Source organism: Etheostoma spectabile, chromosome 14 (assembly GCF_008692095.1).
Source record: "Etheostoma spectabile isolate EspeVRDwgs_2016 chromosome 14, UIUC_Espe_1.0, whole genome shotgun sequence".
In the NCBI taxonomy this organism is placed as follows: Eukaryota; Metazoa; Chordata; class Actinopteri; order Perciformes; family Percidae; genus Etheostoma; species Etheostoma spectabile.
The window spans coordinates 4555860-4566212 of NC_045746.1; the positions used below are offsets into that span (position 1 = coordinate 4555860).

The window sequence follows — 10353 nt, forward strand, 5'->3', positions numbered from 1 at the left end:
CAGTAAACAGACTGATTAGAGACAGTGTTGCTGGGTATAGCATAGACTAAAATAAATGTTTTTACTGTTTATTGTGTAAGTACATGTTGCTGCCAATAGTTATGTACTTAAGTAAGATTAGAATGCAGCACATTTACTTGTAAGAAGTACTTCTTACTACCTGGTAGAAATAGTTGTATTAAACTCACCATCTCCTCCAGCACTTTATTCTGGTATTTGACTTCCGTTCCAATGTCGATAGAAAGCTGTAAATATCAACACTATATCAATATCAGTAAGTAGTAAACAATAAAGCAATAGGCTAAGCGTACATTATTTCAGACCTTTAACGTTAAAATAGTAAAAGATTTTAGCTTTTAACATTAGGCTAGGACAACCATAGCTAACTATTTCAAAGTGGCCAACTCAGACGTCGTTTATGTAGCATTCACCAATAACAATAATAAAAATATCAATAGCTAACTACTTACACTTTTCAAAGCGCTGACTTTAGATCTCAGTCCCTCTTGCAGATGTTCATTTTCCTCTTCATACACACTGTATCCACTTGCGACATAATTCCCAGTGCCTCCTTCACCTTAATGTAACAACACAGTTAGTTTGCTATTTATCGGTATTGTAGTCCTATGGAGCTTGTAGGGTTGTATAAACTTGGCCCGGGAGTACACAACAACGCACATTCAGTCACATTTTGGTGACAACATTCTCTAGCTAACGTTAGCTGTTAGCTAGCTAACATACGAGTTTAACATGAAGATGTAACGTTGTCGTTACGTCTGTCACTTACCCAAGCCGGCGCGCCTCATCTTGAACAACTGACGGTTAACGTTAGGGTCTGTATAACGTGTACGAAAACAAATTCAGACAAAATTAGATAGAAATTACAGCTAACGATAATCTGGTCACTGGCAAATTTGAACACTACAGCAAACGCCACGACATCATACGGTGGCCGACGAGGACAATTCTTGCCTGAAAAAGCCGCGTAGCGTGTTTGTGTGTCAGTGTCTTTAACTGTCTATGGTCAGATCCAGTCTAGTGACTGTGATTTGCTCAGTCCGTAAGAACTAGGGTTGGGAACCGGAGGGTCACTGGTTCAAGACACCGTATGGACCAAAAATGTACAGAGTGTGGATTAGTGGCTGGAGACATGCCATTTCTCCTCCTGGGCACTGCCAGGTGCTCTTGAGCAAGACACCGTACCCCCCCCCCAACCACTCAGGGCGCTGGTTTGGCTGGCAGCCCACTCACTCTGACATCTCTCCATTAGTGCATGTACAGGTCCTGAGCATGTGTGTGTGTAGTTTAAGAGTGTGTGTGATAACTAACAAAGTGTGGACACAGAGTGTAAATTGTACTTTCCCCATTGGGGATCAATAAACAGATTAAAAATACAGGGGATTTGTTTAAAAGCCCTGCAACTTAACTTTACATCAAAATTAGCGTAACAAAGCAAACCCAATCCATCTCTATTGACTGGTTTCTGGCTGTGGATGCTGGACGGACTGAAACAATATTTATTTAAGTAATCATTGTGAGTCAACAGTAAACATTGCATGATCTTTCCCAATACTGTGACAGTTTCAATGACTGAAAATCTTTTCTTTCCTTTACTGTCACGTTTTTATTATTATTATGAGGTTGTTGTTTAATGATTATTAAAATGCTCAGTATAATGGGAGCTGTTATGGATTTTCTGCTACAGGAACAATAACACAAGTTGTCACAAGAATTCAAACATTATTTTTAATTTGCTGTTGGACCTCTGATGCAAAGTCGGAAGAACCACTCAATAATTATTTTCTGTTTCTTTCAATAAAATAACTATTTCATGGCTTCGTCATATTGAGGTGAAAACATCGAAATATTGTGTTTTTGTGTCTTTTTGATTGTACATGTGTATTGGTATACCCAATCTGGACCAAAAAGCATTAGTCATATGATTGGTGGCCAGGTTATTACCAGTTGCTCTATCTTAACACAAAAACAGACCCAATTATTTCAAACTATCTGACATATATAATAAATGTAATTATCAAGACAAAGTGCCGTAGTTAAGAAGAAAAACAACAGATTATCTTTGGAACACAGACCCAAAGCAACACACAGCAATGGGTCAATCTTTGATGGGAGAAACTTATGATTTTAAGGAGAAAATTCTATGATGTTCCTTTTAGACAGACAGATTGTTTCCTTTCAGATGAATATCCTTTGGTGATTTAATAACGGGGGCTTACTGACACATCCATCCATGCTCTGTAGGATAGAAAAGAGTATCTCAATATTTCCAAAGTCCTAGAGGTGCTGTTTAGCAGTGATTAGCTTTCCTTACCCCCGCATCCATCATCCCTCACCTGGCCTTGTGCCGTTATTGCAGGAGACAGCCAATATGATATAGGAGATTAAAGATGACTTTCGTGATGTTAATTCATTCCAATCCAATCCATCTTTTAAATACATACAACTTTAAGATCCTGTCTACCATAATGCATTTTAATGTGCCAGCACTCATCTTTTTATGTATTGCCCAAAGGCCTTGCTGCATGCATGATCTTGGCACACGTGTCACAGAAACTGAGGATATTGATTGAACTGTGCAGCCGTTGTGGATCTGAGAGGATTGGATTTATCAGATGGGTCTTTAGAGTGGAGAAAGACATTTGGACGTTTAGAAACTGGACTTAATCCTCATTGAATCCTGAGCACACTTAACACACACATGTTGGCTTGAGTGTACACACACACATATGCCTAAGCAGTCCTGTGTACACAGTAAGCTGTGTGTTACAGGCATCCATGTTGTATATTATGTACATATTCTGGCCTAAATGTCTTTACCAGATTTGAATGTGTTCTGTGGTCAATACCATCGGTTATTTTCTGCAGTGAGGACATCAGACACATGATTTGGCAAAAGCTTCTCAAGGATAATCCATGTAATATCAGGGATAATTCCAGGAATAGTTCAACATTTTGAGAAATGCACTTTCTTTTAGAGAGTAAACGAGAGGAATGAAATCACTCTTGTGACTGTTTGGTGGATAGAAATAAGAAGAATCAGTTGTTTAATCGCTTTGGTGAAATTCAATATTTTTTTTACTCCATTGTTATTTACACATCATGATATTACACTGATAATTACAGTTAGCAGTTAGGGATTCCTATGAGTGCACATCAGCAGTGCTTGGCTATTGCTGGACTAAGTTACTAGTCTCTCTAGTCTCGCATTGCAAGACCTTGTTTTGGTGGAACATATGAACCCTGCAAAAGAAAACACCACATAAAATACTACATGAAGTTAGGTGAGCTATTTAAATTGACTGGATACATGTTGCTATATGTTAATAAATGCTCTTACCAGTGTATCACCTTCTGCTCTTCAGAAAGCAATCCTCTCCATTCAAAACTTCCCACAAAGTTAGCTCACAGAAGTATGTAAACATGTTCTTTTTAAATCTTCACAATGACAATTCACTCTGCAATGCTATTTTCAGGAGAGGGGGCTATTATTAATCAAAACCACAGTTCCCATACCGGGAGTCGAACCCGGGCCGCCTGGGTGAAAACCAGGAATCCTAACCGCTAGACCATATGGGACTTGAGTTACACAACGCCCCATTATGACCGTGTCCTAAAAGTGACATATTTGATAAAAACGCTCTTTTAAAGCTCACTAGTGAATAACTTGCATGTGGTTTCAATCTTCTCATCTAACTCTCTACAAGAAAGCAATTACGTGTTTTCCCTAAAACGTCGAACAATGTTTTTTTCTCAGCTGACCCCACCTACACTCGCAGTCCACTCTTTTAATTTATTATTTTTATTTTATTTTTCTCGAGGCCCACTCCAGAGTGCAGCGTAATGACGTATTTGCATTTGGACTCTTCCGACGGCATCTCGCTAAAAAACAAACAAACCGTCGCACACTCAATGGTAGGCTACCCTTCAGTTAGTGGTGCGTGCTGGAGAATGCTACCGTCGAGCAAAAATAAGCTGTAAAAAATGGATAGGCTAATAGAAAGCTGAAAAGGCAAGAAATAAAAACCGGAAAGTTCAAAGTGATGTGGCCAAGTGACCCAAACTGAGGAACTTTTTCATTAAAACAGCGAAAGTGAAAGAAAATGAAGACGATGTGACGGGTAAGCTAAGCTAGTTAGGACCAGAGTCATGTCTTTCTCTATCATTCTTTTTGGGACGTGCGGTCGCGCAAAACATAATACAACGTTGCCTGCAAACCACCGTTCATGTTTTGAATCAAACTTTATCTTGCAGCTCCTGAGTAGCAGCCAGAAGTCCAGTTTGCTGCTAGACGTGATAATGAAGAGCCAGTACCAAGCACCAGCTCCAGGTGGACAGGTAGGACTGCTCATTGAGTGAAAATTTACAAGCATTATTAATGAAGAGTGTGGTGTAGACCTGGCCTATATGAAAAAAACTCCTCAGATATAATCAATGATGCCAGATGATTAATCAGTGATGCCAGATGATTCTAGACTACAATAATGAGAATGACATGATGTCAAAGCTTTGTAAAAAGAGATTAGTGCTGAGAAATATGACATTGTTTAACATACATTTAGTCTGTTGTCAGTGTGGAAGGCATAGGTAAGCTGTTGTGCCACAGTGTGGGAGCAAGCAAGCAGAATCAAATTAGTTAAAATATAAACACTTTCTATGCCCAGATGTTACTAATGACCAATTATGATTTGTATCATTTAAAGTAGAATAGTAAATACAGTATATTGAAAGAGAATAAGATGAAACTAATATGAAACATTATACAAAAAAGATGATAGGTCATTAGAAAGTGGAATACATTTTTATTGTATTCTTTATTTATTTTTATTTTACATTTTTATATACTCTTTTATGTCTTTGCAAGGTTTGGATATCTGTGAACACATTAATTTGCTCAGAAAATACATTCTGATATTGTTGAACATTACATTTTGTTGTATACTGTTGGTAACTTTTCTAATACATCTATATTGTAAAGCAACACTCAATAACATTTTATAAAAATACACCGCATCACAATGTAGTAATGTAATCTGTAGAGAACAGTGTGCTATTGCAGACTTCTAGACTAAGGTTTTAATTACATTATTTTAATATATCACGTCAGTCATCATCAACTAAGGTCTGAGGTAGAGCCCGACCGATATATTGGCGGATTGATAAATAAAACAAATTATTATTATATTATTTTAGTGAGAACTCATAAATAACTACAAATAACTAATGTTAGGGAAATCTGTTTCTGTTTTGTAATGCATTTCTGGATTTACATTTTTTTATATATCGGCCAATACATCAACATATCGGATTTTTAAATAACCAAATATTCGCATTGGTATCGGCCTCTAGTCTGAGGCATGAAAATCCAGGGCTAAAACAATGAGTCCCGCTCTGGCCCTGAATGAAAGTAATATGGAAGTGTATGGGAAGTGCTACTGTGATTTGGCAGTGATCGTTATTAGCTGAAAATGAGAAATGTTCATCTGTCTCAGCACTGATTAGCATAATTTCTCCAGAGAATGGAGCGATGAATGAGTCAGATGACGGAGGAGTAGAAGTGGAGAGAAAAACATGCCGGAGGAAAGATCAAAAGGACCCGATTGTGCTTCCTACTATTAGTCTCGGGATAAAGGATTTTGATTCCCACACTTAACATTGCTTTGAACTGCAGTTAAAAGAATTCTGCCAGCCCTTTAGTCATGCTTAACATTTTCTGGCTTGTAAATTGTTATTATATGAGGATCTGGATTCTGAATAGATGGCCGTGTTGTTCAGAATGGACCTAAATTCTTTAATTCATTAGTAGTAGGATTGTTATGTGGAAGGCAGTGAGAGAGGAGTGTAAGTGAGAGGGAGAGGATGGAGTGTAAACAAAAGTCAAACAGCCAACTCGAGGGAACCCGTGGAGCCCCACAGTGTTCAATATTTAAGACATTAAAGTAAGTAATCACATGAACACAAAGTCAAATATATCCTAATCTAAAAAATTAAGCAATGAGACTTATTTTTTTATGAACTAGTTTAACTCTATTCATTATTATGAAATATTAAATCATTTTCATTTCAATTTCATTTTTTTATTTCATAATGCCTTTTATTTACAATGTTTTTAGTCTCACATGACAACGGAGTTGTGCCTCCTCCTTACCTCTCAGCCAATCACCTTTGCCCTAACTATACCTGCAAGCCATCTGGATCAGTTTGGCTACAAGAGCCAATGAAAAAGTCTGCATGTAAAAATAAGGGAGCTGCAAAGAGCTCACGAGCCAACCTGGCTAATCAGCTGTCTAGTTAAGTAGCTAGAATGTACACAGATAAAAGAGAGGCTACAGTACTATAACTGTGGAATGTGTTTATTTCAGAATTTTAGCATTGATTTTGCTCTAGCTAACAAGAGCTAGCTTGCTACATTTTGGTAATATTTGGTTAGCCTGCTAAGAGACTGTGAGCACATGTGATTGGCTGAAAGATGAGGGGGCGGGTACTGGTGACAACTACAATAGCTATGTTTCCATCCACACGTTTTTATTAAAATGAAGTGATTTTGAATGAAAAATGCCTTATGGAAACAGTAAAATTGAATTGAAATTCATGAAAATCAACTCAAAGGAAATACGTTCGGTCTCATCGGATTTTAGCTTGATCGATATACGGCTCATGCGATAAACGCTGATGGAAACGTTATTTGCCGAATAAATAAAGAATTGCAATTAAGTTTTAGGTCATTTTATGGTTGCAACCCGCCACAAAACAAAGAAGAAGAAGTTTTAGTTCATTTCCGCCCAATATTTCCGCTCTGTTTGCACGCATGGCGGGTGTCAACAAAGACAAATGTAAGTGCGAACGAGAAGACAAGAGACTTTTTGAATTTAATTTGCAAAGCAAAATATCACAGCTATTTTAGATAGCAAAAATCTAAGAAATGCCATTATTTATTAGGAACTCACAAACAAAATGGCCAACAAAGGTTACAACAAGCTGTGGGACGTCCTTCAGAGTAAATGGAAGGCACTCAAACAGCAAGACAAAAAAGAGTTGTCTCGCCGTGGCACATAAACACTGTTACAACTTGTGTAATATTGATCGTGTGTTGGTAGATGGCGCGATCCATTTTGTCCAGCAAAACTCTGTTCGCAAACGTTTTCTTGAATGTTGTGTAATTCAGTGCGAAAATGAATGGAAACACCTTAAAATGTCTCAAATCAATTTGATATAGCAATTTGACCGCAAAACACCATGTGACGTCATCACGCACAGGATTTTACTCGCTTTAAAGCCGTTGGATGGAAACACACTTTCACCAGCTTCGTTTGCATGAGTTTTTTTTTTTACCGGACTTCAGATAATTCAATTCTTAGCTACCGTGAAGTGTCATTGGAGACATTGCAATTATAAAATAAAAACTGACCTTTAAAAAAAAAAAATGCATTTCTGAATACAAAATTCTTAATGAAAAATAGAAGTGAATGCCACAAGGTTGGTTTATTTTAATAATTGAATTTATTAGTTTTTGTATAATGTATACAATATACATATACTGTATAATGTGTATATATAAATGGAGTGTATACACATTATATACACTCTATCTGTAGGCTACATATTTCAAATTGTTGTATTTCAGTCTGTCAGAGCCAAATATAAAAACAAAGGCTTTGAGGAGAGGGAAAGTAAGCAGGTTTGAGTACATAAGGACATACTGCAGATTGCTCCACGCGGCTCTTTTTTCTTGATCAGTATGGTGATGAGAGTAGGATTTCATGACTTTCCTGAGATCTGTAAGGCTGATGACCACTGGGAAATTATGGAGTAATCTGTGAAATAAGCAGCACATTAAACAAAATGTTCTGCAGCATTGTGAATGCCAGACATTTTAACTTTCCAAATGAAAACAAAAGCTTAGGGAGAAGCTGTTTTAAAACACAGAACAACATGTGTTATTACGCCAGAGAGAACTCAGCGCTCTATGAAACCTTGTCTATATTTAGAGCAGATGCGGATATGTGTGTGCATGTATGTGTTTACATGCAAATACAATGTGCAATTTTTCAGGTTCCCCGTTTCACAATTTCTTATTAAGACATTTTCTATTTAAATCATTGTATAGCTTATGTATTGTCATTTTGCATTATCCAGTTTAATTACAATGTGTCATCTTATTACTTTAGCAGGAATGGTAGGTAGCCATTACAAAGAAAGCACTCCTAAAGTAGAAAATTAAGAGAAAGATAGGTTGATGGAGGGTTAGGGATGTTCCTTTCCCAAATTCATCTTTAAAAGCTCACATATTAGCTTTACGGCTATTCCATGCAGCTGAATTCCTTCAGGGGATCCCTTGTCACTCCTAATGAACAAGACTATTACTCAGACTAAAATAAGTTGTCACCCTGCTGGATCCATGTTATTATTCACTCGTCTCATCTGTGCATCTGTGTGTTTGCCGCTGAGTGTGTCTGTGTCAGCAACCTGATGACCCCCTTGAATCCCAATGGAAACGCAGCCAAATTCCCCATTCAAGCTTTGATTCATTGGTTGACACTGAAACCGAATCCCTTGACAAAGAAGATGCAACTCCATTTACAAAAGAAATGAAATGTTGATTAACTTTAGCGTTGCTCACCCCACTGGGTGGTATTCACTGTGATTATAATGTAAACAAGACAATATAGATCTTTCTTAAAGCTGACATTTTATCAATACGTGTCATTCAAAATGTGTCTGATTGCAAATTACATCACTGTCTTCTTATCTGACCCTTGATGTAATGTCATCTGACTCCCGGGCTTTGCCCTTTATACTTCCTCTGTCTGTCTCAGACAGACAGACAGACAGACAGATAGATAGAAAGACATTTCCTTTGGAATGCAACCATACCACCACAGAATGGAAAATACATCCATATACATAGTTGTGGCATGTAGTAGTTGCATTATCTTTAACACAGCGGAAACTGATTTGTTGGACAGAAAACAAAAAAAGACGAAATGCAATATATTTGTTTTAAGCCATTCAACTCCAGTTCCCACTTTCTATCGTTTCTACTGCACAGCTTTACTTCTAAATCATCTGGCAAAGTGCGTTTGGTCACCGACTGCACTCACCTGACCCAGGGTGCTTTGCTGAACACACTTTCATGTCCATTAGCTACACAGATGCCTTGAGATTCAATCAACTCATTTGAATCAATTTACCTCAAGGCATGATGCAACAGAATGTAAGTGAAACTACACCTGGTGGAAATTATCTTGCATTATGGTAATCATGCTGAAATACTTTCTAACTTTGCATCATTCAGTCTGAAGCTGATTGCTACAGTGCAAAAGTGCAACTATGGAGTACATTCTTCCCACATACAATCTGCAATACTACTTTGAAAGTAAATATTTTTTAATTATGATATACAATACAACATTACTAACACAGCACTGACAGCTCTATTACCTTTGCAGTTTTTAAATTTTTTTTTGGTCAGTATTTAGTCTTGATCAGATTTCACCAGTGCTCACTTTCCTATTTAACACACTTTGGGTGCGTAATTACCACTTTTGAAAGGGCATTGAATGGTTTGCCACCTTGGAAGAAACATGGGCCATAAGTTGCCAAAGGCCATGTAGTGGGCCTTATCATACTTTGTACAATTAGACAAAAAATATTTTTTTCATTAGTTCATTTTTTGTCAAACCATTCCCAAGGCCTAGTATGAACTTTCCCACTGATGTTTCTATATTGTATTGTAGTTCATAACAACTTTTTTTATTTTTTTATATTTTATTTGCCAGTAAGTAACAAACAACTAAAGCTTTCAAAAGTAGTTAGTATGGAGTGAGTTATGAATTTACTTCAACAATGTAATGGAGTAGAAGTACAAAGTAGCATAAAATGGAAATACTCAAAATACTCCAAACTGCACCTAAAGGGTAACTCTCGCCAAAATGCAACCTAGGGTGTTGTTGTGAACGTACCCGAGTGAAACTTTAATTTAAAAGCATAATTAGGACGGAAGCGCAACTTTTAAGACTAACTGTATTATTGTTTTTTTGGGTCAAATGGCCTTTTGAATGGGAGATTTAGGGGCCCTTCTATGATCGCAACTACAAGGTCAGTATTGTTTTTCACTAATGACAAAACAACAAATTAACCGTGCATTTATATGGAACTAAGCTGTATGAGCATTCCATCTTTACTCTCCTCCCTCGACTATTTTTGACTTTCTAGATGGACGGCAACCGGGAAAACCTAGAGCTACAGTGAGTTGTTAAAACCTAAAATTTTTCTCTGTGTACACAAACATTAGACCAAAAAATGATAAAACGGTAAATCTTAAAAGTGGCGCTT

General features: G+C 37.2%; 1 protein-coding gene, 1 long non-coding RNA gene and 1 other non-coding gene across 3 annotated transcripts in view; 1 reads left to right on the top strand and 2 right to left on the bottom strand.

Moving 5' to 3' along the window:
* The window catches only part of bet1 (Bet1 golgi vesicular membrane trafficking protein), a 1765-nt gene extending 707 nt beyond the window's left edge, over positions 1-1058 (bottom strand). The window contains exons 1-3 of the mRNA XM_032534937.1: positions 788-1058; positions 471-577; positions 189-245 (exon numbers count right to left, since the gene is read on the bottom strand). Coding sequence (XP_032390828.1) covers positions 189-245; positions 471-577; positions 788-806 — 183 coding nt within the window. The 5' untranslated portion in view covers positions 807-1058. The remainder of the gene's footprint in view (positions 1-188; positions 246-470; positions 578-787) is intronic.
* Positions 1059-3525: 2467 nt separating this feature from the next.
* Positions 3526-3597, bottom strand: trnae-uuc (transfer RNA glutamic acid (anticodon UUC)). Its single transcript has one exon. It is a non-coding gene; the product is annotated as a tRNA-Glu (tRNA).
* Positions 3598-3790: 193 nt separating this feature from the next.
* The window catches only part of LOC116701307 (uncharacterized), a 32630-nt gene continuing 26067 nt past the window's right edge, over positions 3791-10353 (top strand). The window contains exons 1-2 of the long non-coding RNA XR_004334891.1: positions 3791-4139; positions 4273-4356. This is a non-coding gene — a long non-coding RNA (uncharacterized LOC116701307). The remainder of the gene's footprint in view (positions 4140-4272; positions 4357-10353) is intronic.